General features: G+C 44.7%; 1 protein-coding gene across 1 annotated transcript in view; it reads right to left on the bottom strand.

Annotated features, from left to right (window-relative positions):
- The window catches only part of KATNAL2 (katanin catalytic subunit A1 like 2), a 57002-nt gene that overhangs the window by 32041 nt on the left and 8054 nt on the right, over positions 1-16907 (bottom strand). Inside the window, exons 2-10 of the mRNA XM_052660474.1 lie at positions 15845-16011; positions 14281-14323; positions 12147-12264; positions 11003-11101; positions 8762-8860; positions 8475-8552; positions 4164-4262; positions 750-813; positions 435-553 (exon numbers count right to left, since the gene is read on the bottom strand). Coding sequence (XP_052516434.1) covers positions 435-553; positions 750-813; positions 4164-4262; positions 8475-8552; positions 8762-8860; positions 11003-11101; positions 12147-12264; positions 14281-14323; positions 15845-16011 — 886 coding nt within the window. The remainder of the gene's footprint in view (positions 1-434; positions 554-749; positions 814-4163; positions 4263-8474; positions 8553-8761; positions 8861-11002; positions 11102-12146; positions 12265-14280; positions 14324-15844; positions 16012-16907) is intronic.

Genomic DNA, 16907 nt, shown 5'->3' with positions numbered 1-16907 from the left:
TGGAGCAACTGAAAGTAAGTTTTAAGTTTCTTGATTCTTCCTTAGAGTATCTAGTATAAGGACAAGCATACCACAGTAGCCTCTCAGTAAATCTTAACTGAATATACTCAACATGCTTAATAATAAATGTTTCTTGAATAAAAGAAAAATAGGCCACTACAGAGACAATTTTTTTCATGGTTCTGTTTCTATGTCACGTGAATCGAAAAGGGGCTGTTGGCCAAATTCCCAAAGAAGGGAGATCATGTTTGCTGATAGGGGCACCGCTAGCAGCTACACAGCAGTCAATCCACCTCCCGGGCTTGTGGTCATTAAGATCCAGGATAAATTTGAACATTTAAATCACTTAAGAACAAACAAGACCACTGTCATCATTCTGTACCACTGTCTTCTGCCAGAATTCATTCTAAAGAAACAAAATCAAGAAACCCTACCCGAACAAGCTTTTCTGAGTCCCCTCTCCATTTGCTGACAATGGTAGATGCAGAAATATTAAAGAAGGTGGTTTTGCATTCCGTAGCCACAGCTTTGGCCAGTAAAGTCTTTCCTGTACCTGGAGACACATGTGGGTAAAACATGAGCGACCCTCGAACTCCATCCCTCTGCTGACAGACACAAGACAGTCACACAAGCAACACAGGAGGTGGGCACACAGCACGCGCTGCCTCAGTCCCGAAGGGAAGACAGATGCACACTCATCCCCTGCACACTCGCTTCACACCAAGATCACAGCAGAAAGATCCCTTTACCTGGAGGTCCGTAGAGCAGCAGTCCTTTCCAGGGGGAAAGAATTCCTGTAAACAGCTGTGGGTACTGTGGGAGCAAGGAACAATGATGAGATTTGGTACCTGCAGGGCAGCCTGCAAACCCTCAGCTCAGGCAAGCTAGGGGAGCTAGGGTGAAACACAGGCAACTCTGGGCCAGCCCCTCCTTTTTTAAGACTCTCTCTCTCTCTGTATACACCGCCCCCCCAACACACACACACACACACACACACACACACACGAGTATCTAATTTATCCCAATCTGACTTTCATTCTGGATAGGATGCATGGCCGAATTTTTTTGCCTTTTAAAAGAGCAGTTATTTTAAGGAGAAGAAAGGCACGTATAGGTACTATCCCCTCCATTGCAGTAGTCACCGCTCACACGCAAATAACGATTTCCCCTAGAGTTCGAGCAGTCTTTTGAATGTTGTGAAGCAGGTACACTCTTTAAGATGCCAACTTTTTAAAACCAATATAGAAAGGTGTATGTGAGTAAAGTTCAATGTTATGGTGAAGCCTGATTTGGAAGTTGAGAATATGCAACGCATAATACGTAATGAGACACCAACTCCAAACAGGACACGCGTGGACTTCAGTGAATCTCTCCTGTTAGTTCAAATTCAAACCATCTGGAGTTGGTAAAGGACAAGAGAGAAGGAAAAGGAACAGTAAAATTATAACTAGCTATTAGCTTCTTGCTGATGCTAATTCAAAATCTTGACATCGTATGGAACTTCAAATACCACGGCGACAACACATCCAGAGAGTCTCAATGAGATGCTCTAGCCTTTTACACAAGAAGACTTGAACAATGGAGCCACTCAGAGGAAGCAGGGAATACCTTTCTACTTACTCTGACCACCACTGTAGTTCCTCCCCTACGTGTCTGAACACAGGAAGGAAGAAAGGAAAGACAGTCCAGACTGACTGATTTTGTCTCATTCGAATAGAAGCATCCAAAAAATCAGGGGCTGCAAGGGCTCAGGGGTAAGAATAAATAGGTTATTCAAGGAAGTAAATTTGTAATCCTGACTGCAGGAGATCACCAAAACTGGCCACTAATTATTTGCAGCTCCTTACATCAAGAGGCAGAGGATATTTCTCCACCACTTGGATCTGGACTTGGCCCCATGAATTTGGCCAGTGGGGCCTTAGCACGTAGAAGAGACTTGAAAATATAAGGGCATGGGAAAGGCTCAGCGATTGGGCCCTTTCTTGCTTCTGTCTGGGAACTCGCTGCCACCACGTGAACAAGACTGGGCTCTCCTGCTGGAGGATGAGAGGCAGAGAGAGGTCTCAGGGGCCCTGGTGACCCCAGCTTTCCAAGCCTCTCCATCTTCTCCAGCCAGACTGGCTGATACCCCAGACATGTGAGTGAGCCCAACCAACATCACGCAGAAAAGCATAAGCTGGCCCTGCCGAGCCCAGCCCCAAATGCCCACCCACAGAACTGCTGCAAACAAGGAAATGATTCTGGTTCTAAGGCACCAAGTGTTGGGGTGGTCGGTTACACAGCAAAAGCCATGTGGTACACTGACCTCATCACCACTGCTGTAAACCAAACATGTCGTCTTGCTTTCTATTTTTCTTCCTGTTTAGTATCAAACCAGTCAATCCTAAAAGAAATCAACCCTGAATATCCATTAGAAGGATTGATGCAGAAGCTGAAACTTCAATATTTTGGCCACCTGATGCGAAGCATTGGAAAAGACCCTGATGCTGGGAAAGACTGAGGGCAGGAGGAGAATGAGAAGGCAGAAGATGGGATGGTTGGATGGCATCATCTACTCAATGGACATGAGTTTGAGCAAACTCCGGGAGATAGCGAAGGATAGGGAAGCCTGGCATGCTACAGTCCATGGGGTCGCAAAGTCAGACTTAGTGACCGAACAACACTGACCTCAGCGCCACTGGTATAAACCAAACATGGAGTTTCGTTTTTCTATTTTTCTTCCTGTTTAGTGAGCCACTCTGCACAAAGATTTGTCAGCAGTAAGCAATGAGAACAACTCAATGGCTCTACTACCTGGTGCCCTGGAAGGGGCTGTCTAGTCTTTACAACCAGCCAAAAGCAAAGCCCTCAATGATGGGAGTACTGGGGACGAGGCGGAGGGAAATCGATGCAAACACAGTCAGATGCTCTCTCCTATGGCAGGCATTTTTACTATAATAAGTATATTTAGGGAGGCAGGCTAATAGTAACTGACTAATCATATATACTACAGAGTCTTAGATCTTAAATTACCTCTTAGAGGAGACACCTGCCTTCAACCAATACGTAACATGATTTCAAATGGCCTAGAATGGACAGAGCCTTGGTGCTCCTGTATTGACAAAATATTGTGACATAGGCAAAAAGTGAATGTATGACCAGTAAACACATGAAAAGAGGCTCAACATCACTAATTATTAGGGACATGCAAATCAAAAGTATAATGAGGTATCGCCTCACACCAGGCAGAATGGCCATCATCAAAAAAATCTACAAGCAATAAATGCTGGAGAAGATGTGGAGAAAAGGGAACCCTCCACATCTGGTGGGAATGTAAAATGAGAATGGATACAGCCTTATGGAGAACAGTATGGGGATTCCTTAAAAAACTAGGAATAAATCTACCATATGGCCCAGCAACCCCACAACTGGGTATGTACCACGCAAAAACCATAATCGAAAAAGACACATGTACTCCAGTGTTCAGAGCAGCACCACTTACAATAGCCAGGACATGGAAGCAGCCCAGATGTCCATCGACACATGAATGGATAAAGAAGATGTGGTATATACCTACAATGGAATATTACTTAGTCGTAAAGAAGAATGAATTGAGTCAGTTCAAGTGAGGTATATGAACTTAGAGCTTGTTATACAGAGTGAAGTAAGTCAGAAAGAGAAACACAAAATATAGGATATTAATGCATGTATATGGAATCGAAAAAATGGTACTGAAGAATCTATCTGTAAGGGAAGGAATGGAGATGCGGACGTAGAGAATGGGCTTGTCGACACAGTGGGGGAGGGAGAGTGGAACAAAAGGAGAAAGTAGCATGAGCGTATATACGCCGTCAGCTGTAAGAAGGACAGCTGGTGAGAAGCTGCCGTGTAGCACAGGGAGCCGTCTGGTGCTCTGTGATGACCTGGAGGGATGGGATGGGGGGAAGAGGGGAAACTCGGGAGGGAGGGGATGTATGTATAATTATGGCTGATTCACACTGTTGTATGGCAGAAATCAATACAACATTGTAAAATTTTTTAAAATATACTTGAATTTTAAAAAAAGAAAATAAAAAGTCAACTTATGAACAGAAAATCACCCTGTCTTTCTCTTCCTGATAGGTGAGCTTGCCCCATGGATAATGAACAGAAATCGGGCCTCCCAAGAGGCCTCCCATCCTTACCCTTGTAGGATACACAACAGCTTCTTTGACTAACTGCTTGGCTGCATCAAGTCCAATAATGTCATTCCACTTTATGTTTGGATTATGGAGATAAATGTCCTGCAATGCACATTTGATCATTCTGTTAAAACTAATGTTCTCCTTCACAGCTGTAATAAACACAGGAGCAGGAGAATACTTGACTTGCAATAGGACATAAAGTGCTTGTGATAAAAACAGCTTTTTGTATTAGATACATATGTATATACATATTGTAATTTGACATCAGTTCACCAAAGGGATGCCATGAAAATATTTAGTGGTTTTCCCTGAAGAACATATTCATAATATAATACTGTACTTTTAGGGTTAAAAAAAAATCTCCTAGGGACTTCTCTGGTGGTCCAAGATTCTGGGCTCCCAAAGCAGGGGGCCCAGGTTCAATCCCTGCTCAGGGAACTAGAGCCCACACACCACAACGAAGACCTGGTGTAGCCAAATTAAACATATATGTATGTATGTATATGTGTGTGTGCTATGTTGCTTCATTTGTGTCTGACTCTATGCGGCCCTATGGATTATAGCCCACCAAGCTCCTCTGTCCATGGGATTTCCTGGGCAAGAATACTGGAGTGGGCTGCCATTTACTTGTATATATGTATACACACACACACACACACACACACACACACACATGTATATATATGTATACACATGCATATATATATGCATACATTATATATGTGTGTATATATATGTATATACATGTGTATATATATACATTTTAAAAGGCTTTGTATACAGACTTATACATACATGGGCTTCCCAGGTGGCTCGAGTAGTCAAGTTCCCACCTGCCACCAAAGGAGACATAAGAGATGCAGGACCGATCTCTGGGTCGGGAAGCTCCCCTGGGGGAGGGCATGGCAGCCCACTCCAGGATTCTTGCCTGGAGGATCCCATGGACAGAGGAGTCTGACAGAATACAGTCCATAGGGTCACAAAGAGTTGACTTAGCATGCATGCATGCACATGTACATATATATGTATACAAAATATGTATATATACAAATATTAGCTCTATATACAAAATATATATGCATATATATATATATATATATATATATATGAAAGGGAAAGTGTTAGTCACTCAGTTGTGTCCAACTCTTTGCAACCCCATGGACTGTAGCCTGCCAGGCTCCTCTGTCCATGGAATTCTCCAGGCAAGAATATTGGAGTGGGTTGCCATTTCCTTCTCCAACTACATACACACACACACAGAATAAGGGGCTTCCCAGGTGGCTCAGTGAAGATCCAACTGCCAATGCAGGAGATGTGGGTTCAATCCCTGAGTTCGATCCCTGAGGTCAGGAAGATCCCCTGGAGAAGGAAATAGCAACCCACTCCAGTATTCTTGCCTGGAAAATCCCATGGACAGGAGAGCCTGGCAGGCTACAGTCCATGGAGTTGCAAAAGAGTAGGACATGACTTAGTGACTAAACAACAACAGTAATACACCATAAAATTTACCAAAAAGAAAAAATCTCCGAACAATGGACTATACCTGTCTTCAAGTCAATAACAAACCATGCTGATTTACGACTGTAATCAAAGAAGCTACAGAACATGCCTACAAATTAGGTTAGCTTTTAATCCGAAACAGAGTTCCTAGCTGGTGCCTGGACTCTCTCCTGCTCCTTGATCTCAACAACACTTTCTAATTTGCTACATAAAAGAGATAATGCTCCTCTGAAACCAATTTCTCTTTTTCCCTAGTGATTGCTCCCTACTTCCATCAGGAGCAATTGCTTCTACAAAATCCAAGGAAGCCAACAACCAAGTGAAAGTACAGTTTTCCCCTCACAGAGTAGAGCCCCATAGCAACCACGGAGGACCCATAGCAACCACGGAGGATAATCAATTAAGGTAGCTTTTACTGATAACTAATTTGCAGTCTCCAAACTTCAATTTCACAAGATGCTCAGAACAGTCACTCAGGGGCTTTTCTCAGTGGAGCTGTTTTGGGCAAACTTGTCTAGAGTGTTATAGCAAAAAAGAAAACAAAAAAAAAAACCCACCTCCCTTCCACAGTCATTCTGAGTGACTACAGAACAATCTGGAAACTAATTTTATATTTATTTAATTTTTTAAAAAGTGATACATGCACATGATTGAAAAAACATAAAACCGGGGACTTTCTTGGTGGTCTAGTGGTTAAGAATCCCCCTCTCAATGCGGGGGACATGGGCTTGATCCCTGGTCTGGGTCTGAGATCCCACGTGCCAAGGGGCAACTAAGCCCAAGTACCAGCTAAGCCCCCAAGTGTCGCAACTACTGAGCCCTCACACTGAATCAAAAGATTCCTCATGATGCAGTGAAGATCCTGTGTGCTGCAGCTGAGACCTGGTGCATCCTATTAAATCTATATAATACGTAAAAACATATGTTTTAAATGCTGGTGAGATGCTGTGCCCCCATTCAGTGCCCCATCCGCCCAGGTCCCTCCACAAGGGGTGACAACGTTTCTTAGAGAAACTCTTTACACAGGTGATTTTGATACTGTGTGATTGCAGGATCCATTCCTGGGTGAGATGACAAAGGTCTCAGTCTTCCCAAATCCTGGGAGAACCACCCCGTCTTGAAAAGACCAGCCACTCACTCTTATTACCACACTTCCTTAGGAAAAGCTTTGCACACAATGGGCATTCATTGGAGTTCAAGGCGTCCATCGGTAACAGCAGAATCTCTTGTCCTCATCAAGCATGGACACTGAATTCCACATGGTGGTGTTTATAATTTCCCAGTAGGAAGTTCCTCCTTATCTCAATCAAAAGTTATCAGAACTCAGTAGAACTGCCTCAGCGGGAGGTGAGCTCCCCATCCCTGTCGGCTTTCAAGCAGAGTCCGTATGACTGCCTCTCACAGTTCTGTAGAAAGGATTCCAGGTGGAATCATTCCAGGCCACTTCTACTCCACAACTTCATCATCACTAGTCGCGGTATCCATTTGCAAAGACAGTAACAAGACTTGATTTGGGGGTATAACAATATTTTTCTCTGCTCTCTTATGCATCCTAATTACCGTAGCCGGGCTCAACCCCTCATCCTCTCACTGATAATAACTTCTGAGCTGGTCTTATCTCCATTTCTTTGATGGCCTTCCACACTGTCATTAGAACAAGCTGTCTAAAAGCACATTTGATTATCCCATTCTCCTGATGGACGCCTTTCAGAGATTCTCCGTCTGATATAGACTGAGCCCAGCCTCGGGTACTGTTCACAGCGCCCTAACACGCAGGAACCCCAGCCTCGCTCTCCAGTCCCTTCTCCCACCATTTCTAATGGTGTTTCAGTTGGTTCCCAGAAACACTGCATAAGCGCTTCAACTCACTTGTCTGTACCTCTGCTCAGAATGCCTCCCCTCCGCCCTCTTCTGCCCTCTCTCACGGGCTATTTCCTGTGTCTCTTCTTCCCTAAGAAGATACAGATCCTCCCCAGCTCCCATTCACCTTTGTGTTTCCAGCTGCTAGCACATGCCTAACACATCAGAGGTGTGTAGGGGACACCCACTGGGCTAAATGGAGACCTGGGGACCTTAACGACCTCAGAGCAGCTGTGTAAATTTTGCATCATTTTAAACATCCAGGAAGGAGCCTGCCTAGGTTTCAGTCTTTCATTAAATATGAGATCACTGGAGATCAGAAAAATCTCCTACAATTCAGGAATCTATTCTGTTACCAAGGAACTTGCCCCAAGTCACAGAGTGAAAAAGAGGAGGATCTAGAAATCAAATCCAGGTCAACCTATTCCCAAGCTTGTGTGTCATCAACCACTAGATTTCACTGCCTTTAGGTCCTGGGGGACCAAGCTTGAAAAAAAGCAGTCGTGTAGATGGTAAGATCTTTCCCACTAATCTGTTTCTTCATGAAAATTTCCAATTATAAAACCAGACTCCTGACATCTCTATTTCTAGGCTTAGACTGTTTAAACAAAATACAGACGTCCTCTCTCCTTCTCTAACAGGCTTTCTTTCCTTAAATCTTGGCTTAGCTCTAAAACCTTTCACCTGTCCCTTCCTTTCTAAGTCCTTTTCTCTTTGGGTTTTCTTGGCCTCTATAGTGAGATGGTGGGCTTTTTGTATTGTAATTTTATGATTCTATAATTTATTCATCATGCATTATTGTGCCTCTAAACAATATGAGTGCCTTCGCAAGTGGGGGCACTTTATAAATAAATGATCATATTTATTGTTATTAATAAAAGAAGCAGCCCACAATGCTCCTGGAGCCCCAGTCTGCCTCCGTAAATTTGTGAATTGAATATCAGATCTTACCCGGCTCACCACGGCTGCCAATTCTCGCATCTCACTGTTCATGCCAATAAATGCACTCAGAGGTTTCAACAGTCGTTCCTGATGATGAGAGTAGAAAGCCTCACGTTACAAAATTGCTTCATCACTTAGGAAGGAAAACAGAGCGCAGAGCTCCATGGCACCAATGGTGGCAGATCGCTGTGCCCTTTAACTGGATCTCAAGGCTCCTCTGGACTCAAAATTGTATTCCAGAATTTCACCTGGATTTTGACAGTTTGCAAGATGAATGTCCCATCCTAGCCACTTACTGAGGGGTCTGGGTTACAGTCGAAGCTGTTCAAGCCAAGTTCACTGGTTGCTCCTTTGATGGCATCTGTGAGCAGCCCTCGGAAGTCAATGATTGGGCCCTGAAAGGGAATAATAGTTATTGCAGTGGCCATTAAAACAGGAGGGGAGACTATCCTTAGTAGCTCAGCTTCATTAAATCAAGACACATTTATGTAACATGGTCTGCAGTGCAAACTTAAAGTAAAGCTTTAAGAGGAAACTATGCTAATAATGAATAAGATGATTTCCTCAGGTTGGGGCACTCCAGGAAAAAAAGAAAAAACACGTTATAAATAAATTTTTCACAATGAAGTTGGCTTGAATAAAATTCCCGAGCATTTGTCAGTTCCTGATGCACCACCAGTTTTCTACGTGTCCAATTCCCCTGTATCATCTTTCTTTTAAAATATTCCACACATGGGAAGAACTCATTGGCACAAGAATCATGATAGTTCCTATCTACTGACTATACTGTACTTTCACCACTCAGGAGAGTGCCTGGCACAAATCAGGTGTGTGAGGTACCTGCTGTGGATTACTGCCAATTCTTATAACACTTCTAGTCAGGAGTGGTATCCTAGTTTCACAGATGTGGAGGTAAGCCTAGAGAAGTGAAATGATCTACCCAGGGTCCCACAGCTAACAAGGAACTTAAGACCAGGATTCAAACCCAGGTATCTATCTTCCATACCCAGACTCCTTCTGATGCCACTGTCTCCCCTAGAGGAAGAAGGAAAAAGCAAGAATACATGTCAAAATTAAATAACAATAACAGTAGCCAACACTTACTGTTTATCGTGTGCTCTCTGTTCATTATGACATTGAAGGTGGACACTATGATTATTTCCATTTCACAGATGAGAGAAATGAGGCTTGGAGAGATCTAAAAACTTGCCCAAGAATCACAGTCAGGAAGGTGAGACGTGGGATTTGAACCTAGGCAGGCTGACTTCAAAGCTGGTGCCTTGAGAACAATACACCTAGTAAATTTGCAAACGGACTTGGGTATCATGAGCTTTGGAGGCTCTGAGATTGGGCACCTCTGAGATGGCAATGAAGCGCCCTCTTGGAGATGGGCCCCTGACTATAAGCCCTTCTTCAGCTCATGAAATGCTAGGCAGAAACTGTCCACAGCTTAACCTGAGGGCATTTCTGCTGCAAACAGAATTTATAGCCAGATTCTTTCAAAGGTTAAGTGTTGGATTAACTAGCCCCTTCCTTGACCTCGTTAGAAATATCCATTCATATCAATGTGAGATGTTCATAAGAGCAACTAATGCTGCAACACTGCTGGGCACAAAAGTGACTGGAAAATGTGATGAAGGTAGTAACGGTGAGCAGGGAAGTACTTTTTTATGGGCAGCACTGATCGGAATGTGTCACCTCCAGCAATCACCCATATAATTAGGGCCCTAAAAGGAGCCAATTCCCCTTGATTTCCAGGGAGATGCTCCCCATTTCCCTCCAGACACACACACCCAGAGTTTAGTTTGCCTGAGAAGCGCTGGCTAGAGGTGAGTCAGCAGTCCCATAGGATGGAAGAAAGAAAGGTAACTCTGAACGGAATTCAGTCCTCAAAGTTACAGTCAAGAGAAACACACTGGTGTCGATGCTGCTTTTAAAAAGTGACACGTTTTTACCTGCCTTTAGCCTACAGCTACCCAAACTGGGTCTTTACTGTTTGAGAGACTCTTACGCACGAATCAGGACATGAAGTTCATTAGGAAAGCAGTAGAAATAGCTGTCGAGGACAAGATCAACCTTATATCAACTGAGGTTCACATGAAATTACATTCAAATCTGGAGCCATATCTCTAAGGAGAAAGGGACACTGCTAGTCAACTCCCACTGACAGGGCAGAAAGGAATGAATGTGAGGCCACAACTCCTTAAATAATGTGGGAGAGTTTATCACTGTAATCACAGGATTTTTAAGCTGAAAGGAACCAAGCCATCTCTTCCAAACTCCGCAGTTTACAAACGGGAAACTGAGCCCCCTGGAGATGGAGCCACTCATTCAAATCCAACCATCCAGAAGGGAGACCCGGTCCAGGACCTCAGGGTTTCATCCTCAGCCCATCTCTTCCCAGTTCACCCTATAGCCAACCTTTGATCATTACATATTACTTTACCTGTTTGACAAATATAACATTCAAAATTTTTCATTTTCAGAAAGAAAAAGGAAATTCCCCATTCAGTGTTCGGTTCATGAGTCCCACTTACTTTTTTTGGATGGACGTTTTCTTCTCCTCTGCCTTTGTTGATTCCAGATATACTTAAGCCGAAATCAGCACTCTCCTTGTGAGTGTGATTGACAACCTCCTGGAGAAAGAGGAAGAGCAGTGAGAAGTCAGCGACAGAAAGCAATTTGAGATGCTGGCTGCAGCTGCCTGTCCTGTCGTCCCAAATCCTTCTGCAAACGGGGACCTCCATGTGTGGTTCCACCACTTTTGTGCAGACCCAACAAGATGAATAAACACTGCTTGTGCTGGGTGGGAGGAGCTGTCCCAGGAAGCCACAGGCTCTGAGCCCCACAAACAGTGCAGGAAATGGCTGGGCCTCCACTCACCTCCACTCACAGGCCTGTCTTTTCTCCTGGGACCAGAGGTGTTTGTGGCCAGGGGTGGCTGAGTTTGGAAACACAGCAGAGTCAACAGTCAGCCAGCCTTCTGTGGGATGCATCCTGCCCCTCCCGCTTTACCTCGCTTCCACCTGAGCCAGTCCACAATGGCCAGGACCACACAACCCCCTTGAAGACGAGAGATTCCCTCTGACCAACTGAGTCGTGAGATAATGACTTTCCATCTGCCCGGACAGCTCTGACATGCATCCTTCCCTTCCCTCTTCACCATTTCCATTGGTTCTCCTTCCTTTAAACCTGGTTGGTATGTTTTGTCCTGGACCGAAGGTTCTCAGCATGGGTTTCACTCACCTGCCCATCTCTCCCCCGAGAAAGCCCAGTGTGGAGGTCTGGCTTAGCGACCTACCATGTGTGCCTTGGAGAAACCCAACAGGAGACTTGGAGCCCGGCCACACCAGGACCACCCCAACCTACAGGTAGGACCCCAGGGACACCCTGTGGGATGGGAAGAGCTGGCACATCCAGCTTCCTCAAGAGGAAGCCTGAGCCTTGTGGGAACCAGGCCCTCCTGCTCTGACTGGGCCTAGGATTCACCCCTCAAGGCCTGTTGCCCAGCACGCAGACCAGCCAAAAGTTTGTGGGGAGGAAGGAGTCCTCCACCAAGTACTGGAAGAAACTCTTAGCTGAACGAAATCAAACTGTCCTCGAGGAACAAATAAACATGACTATTTCCTTGGGGCTGTTTCTCAGCCACCTGCAATGAGACCAGCGCCAAGCAAAGCTGACCTGTTTAGGATGCTCCGTGTGGAGGGGCCTGGCTTCCCCGAGCTTTCCCACCGTGGTTTTGGACCTCGGCCTCTGCTCGTTGATCTTGGGAAGATTCTGACAACTGTCGGTCATCACCCTAGGGCAGGGAACAAAGACCTTGGAGGAAATCCTGTTAACAATCTGAGATCGCAAACTCCTCACACAGTGCATTTAAAGAGAGTTCTGGAAAGATCTGGAGGCACAAATCCATCTGGACCATCCTCCCACCCAGCCCTGCCCATCTTCAGTCTACCTCCCAGGTCTAAGGCGGGGCTAGAGGGTCCACCGCCTCCTCTCATGACACAACCTCTCATTTCAATAACTGTTTAGGGTATAAGATTATACACAGATGCCATGCATCATTTTTCTAGCTATCTTTCTTACAGCCGACAATTTGCCACCCAACCTCGATGGTTGCCATGTATAAACAGCTACCCAGAGAGGAGCTGAAGAACCCCCAGCTGCCCCCTGCCACTCTGCTCCAGGGCTAAAGGAGCAAGGCGCTCCCAGACAGTCGCTCCCAGAGCGTTCCGCCAGATACGGAGTGCTGAGGCAGTTCCAGGGATGAGCCTGCGGCTGAAAAGCAATCAGGTTTCCTTACGCATTCCGAAGCTGCCTCTTAAAATGCTCCTCACTGTTTCTTTTCACAAGTAGTTATCATTTATTACCGGAGTCTGACTAGCTTTATGGAAACTATAAAGGAAAGAAGAACACTTTGGTGAAAACAAAGAGACTGTTTGGAAAGAACTGCACAAAAGCAAAGGTAGCCTCAGGCTGAGGGACCCCGGGACTGTCATGGTGAAGCAGGCTCGGGCTCCGCGGCTCTTCTTTAAATGACACCAAAGGTCTTCACTTATAAAAGATGAGGCGAGAGGGTGGGATGACTTGGGAGAATGGCATTGAAGCATGCATAATATCATATATGAAACAAATCGCCAGTCCAGGTTCGATGCATGATACAGGACGCTTGGGGCTGGTGCACTGGGATGACCCAGAGGGATGGTACAGGGAGGGAGGTGGGAGGGGGGTTCAGGATGGGGAACACGTGTATACCTAGGGTGGACTCATGTTGATGTATGGCAAAACCAATACAATATTGTAAAGTAATTAGCCTCCAATTAAAACAGATAAATTTATATTTAAAAAAATAATAAAAGATGAGGCGGCTAAGTCCCTTCCTTCTCAGGTTGCGGACAAAGGACTTGGAGTCACAGAGCAGGGGATCCAGAGGGGCTCACAGAAGCTCTTAAGGGCCTAGTGAGTTACCTACGATCACAACCCAAGTTTTCTTCTTTTAATTGTGCCCTAAGTTTTTTTTTTTAAACTTTGCTCACGGCCTGAGTGATTGTGTGGTCTCTACTGAAAGCCCACTGCCACTTTCCCCTGAGGTCTGGGCTTTCCTGTAATAGCAAAGAGCCACAGGCCTTGATGCCCCGCAGCTGTGTGGTCCTGGGCACTTTGTGAACAGGCTCTGCTGACAGGCGTGTAGCCCGGATTGGGAGGAGGGGAACGCGGGGGACACTGAGGCAAGCATCAACCCAGAAGAGTCAGGAGACAGAGGGGCTCCAGTCAGATACGACTCCCAAATGAGACTGGGATTTGAGAAGCTGGAGAAAGAAATACACAAGATGAGTGTGAGAAAAGGAGAGGAAGAGAAAGACCCGACTCCCTCCAGACTGTCAGGACGTGATCTGGGGTACACAGAGAAATGACCTTTACGATTCAGAAAGGAAAAATATTTCTGGGGAGGTGCTTACTATGTTCTGGGAACTCACTATGTGTCAGACTCTTGCTCCAAGCTTGTAAGTGGCAGAGCCAGGAATTGAACCTGGATCTTTCGGTCTCTGAGGTCCATACTTTTCATACCACCTAGCCTAGAAAGACAAAGCATCGGCAGATGCAATTCTTGGTGGTAAAAGCAGAGAGCCGACGGACAGTGGTCCACGCCCTGGCCGTCTGTAACATCAGGGGAGCCCATGCCCCCACGGTCACAGGACCATGGTCTGAGATTGCTGCTTGGCAGACATGGAGCCGCACTGGAGAATCTTCTGGAAACAGATCCCACAAACTCTTAAGGGTTGAGTTGGTCAAGATGAATTATCATTTACTTTACCTTCTGGTCTTCCCTCCACTTCTTTGAGGTAAACTGTTTTCTGCTGTGGCAAAACAAATATCAAGAGGAGAAGGACATTTAAATTTTTAAGAGAAAGTGATTTTTCAGGTATGTTTGTCCTTTTACATTGTTCTTAAAATTTGTGCTACATGCAGAAACTGTAAGCTATTCTCATCTAGAGAGGAATGGAATTACCAGCAAAGAGAAAGAAGCTCATGCTTCCCAAGCATTTCCACACAAAGATCCCAAAGGCCTCAGAAGATATTAAACATGTTGGGAGACCACAGACTCGGTGGCAGCTCCAGTGTGGGCTGCTTTATAGTTATCATTTCATTAAGTTTTCATGAACTTGACACTATTTTGCTGTGGTCCCTGGAACATGGCTCAGAAGGTAAAGAATCTGCCTTCAGTGCAGGAGACCTGGGTTCGATCCTTGGGTCAGGAAGACCCCTGGAGAAGGGAATGGCCACCCACTCCAGTATTCCTGCCTGGAGAATTCCATGGACAGAGGAGCCGGACAGGCTACAGTCCATGGAGTCACAAAGAATTGGACACAACTGAGCAACTAACACTTTCACTCTCACTTTCTGGGACACCAGAATGGAACACTTATCAGTCAAACCCTGCCCGTTTACCTTAAACTGAAGACACTGTGTCCAATATCCCAGGAGAGTGTGGTTCCAAGCTAGAACTAGCATTAAAATCAAACCATGTCAGTAACAGTCCTGTGGCCCAGTGGTTAGGAGTCTCTGCTTTTTTCTGCCAAAACTCAGATCCAACAACCAGCCACAGATTCAGAGCTATGCACACTGTACTGGAAGGGAGCGCAGATAAACCTCTCTTGCTCTCTCAGACCCCTTCCAGCTCTGTGATTCAGCCCTGGCTGTTTTTAATTGACGTTCCTTTTGGTTTCCTGGTCCCTACATGAAATGTTAAAGTCTGTGGCTTAACAAGTGCCTTGTAAACAGGACAATGATCTCCCTTGGTTTATAATTACTTCCCCCACTTACAGACTTCTAAGTCAATGTCACTACAAAACACAGGGCCCTAACTTTAGATCTTTCTTCCAGCCAGCCTCCTTGACTGCTAACCTATACTGGGTCTTTGCATTATATTGATCATTATCTGGATTGATGGCTTTCAAAAGCATTTCATTATCTATACATGAGCTATTAGCCTCACCAATACTCATTTTCATGTTATTTTCAAGATAGATAATAGGTCTTCCCAACAAGAAAAAAGTCTTCTGTCATTTATTGTCTTCCAACAGCTCTTTCCATCTCTAAAGAAAAGAAAGAAAGTACCTGTGACCTGCTAGGGTTTTGTTTTCATTGCCCTAAATCATACAGTCCTCAAGCAAATGCCAACAAGACAAAAAGGGACATCAGTGTCCAGACGATCATGTTTACATTGTCTGCACTGGATCTAAAAGAGGCTACAGAATCCTTCTGGTCTATTCTTTCAGTGTAGAGTTGGGGACATCATCTATCTGGGAATAAAATGAGGAAGACACACAGAACTTAAAGATGAGATAGCGCCTTACTTCTAGAAAATAGCCATGTACCTGTGTCTGATGCCTTTTTGACAATTTTGGGGTACTTCTGAAATTTTACAAAATAATAGCTCTCATATTCCATCAAAATAGTTTCAAGATCAACGTTGTCACAAACTTGAAAGCGTCGTAACCCCATTTTAGTTTCTTGCTCCAAAGCATTGGCTGCATCAATATATCTGGCCATTTCACAAAAGAAAGAAAAACAAAATTAACTCTAGGTAAAGAGAATAAAGGCAAAGTCCAAAGAAACTCAATACAAATAGTGAGCGTATATTAAAGAGTACATTAAACAAAAACTAGAATATACAAGGTTTGCCTGTATAGTAAAGAGCTCCACCACATAGGTTAAGTATATCCAAACACTGTCTTTCAAAACATTTTGGGGTCCAGCAGCTAAGACTCTGCACTCCCAATGCAGGGGGCCTGGGTTTGATCCCTAGTTAGGGAACTAGGTCCCACATGCTGCAACTGAGAGTTCACATGCCACAGCTAAAGATCCCACATGCCTCAAAGCAGATGGAAGACTCCAGGCGCCAAAACTAAGACATGGCACGGCCAAGTAAATGCATAAATAAAAATTAAAGTACGTAAAAGTCAAATAAGTAAATCGACTAAGAAAATATCTTGTAATTTACTTTTACTCATGTTTAGCCAAAGATGGTTATTTGCCCAACTTGCTTGCTTCTTTTTTTAGTAGTATTCATTTCAGGTAACATTTGACGAGTGATAAAACCCCAGTTTAACCACACAGGCAAGGCTTGCCATCATTGAAGTAGCTGAAAAGAATATGTCATGTGCTCTGAAGGGGATTCCAAAAATCTGTTGATCGACATCACTAAGGAAATTTAGTATCAGAAAATGTCATCTGCTTGGATGTGTTGTTTCTGATCACTTCTTCACTGGTCACAGATGATACCAGCAGCTTCCTCTGTATGCATGTAGTGTCAGCAGCGTGGGTCCCTCTCTCATTTTAACCTGGTCAGTCGGAAGGCCGTCTGACTTAAGTGGTCTCAGCAATAAAAGCAAGCTCCTTGTCTCACAATCCTCCGAAAGCGGAAAAACTCTCTGGTTT

This window comes from Budorcas taxicolor, chromosome 22 (genome assembly GCF_023091745.1).
Source record: "Budorcas taxicolor isolate Tak-1 chromosome 22, Takin1.1, whole genome shotgun sequence".
In the NCBI taxonomy this organism is placed as follows: Eukaryota; Metazoa; Chordata; class Mammalia; order Artiodactyla; family Bovidae; genus Budorcas; species Budorcas taxicolor.
The sequence above is the reverse complement of the archived record's forward strand: the minus strand, read 5'-3'. Positions and strand labels throughout refer to the sequence as shown.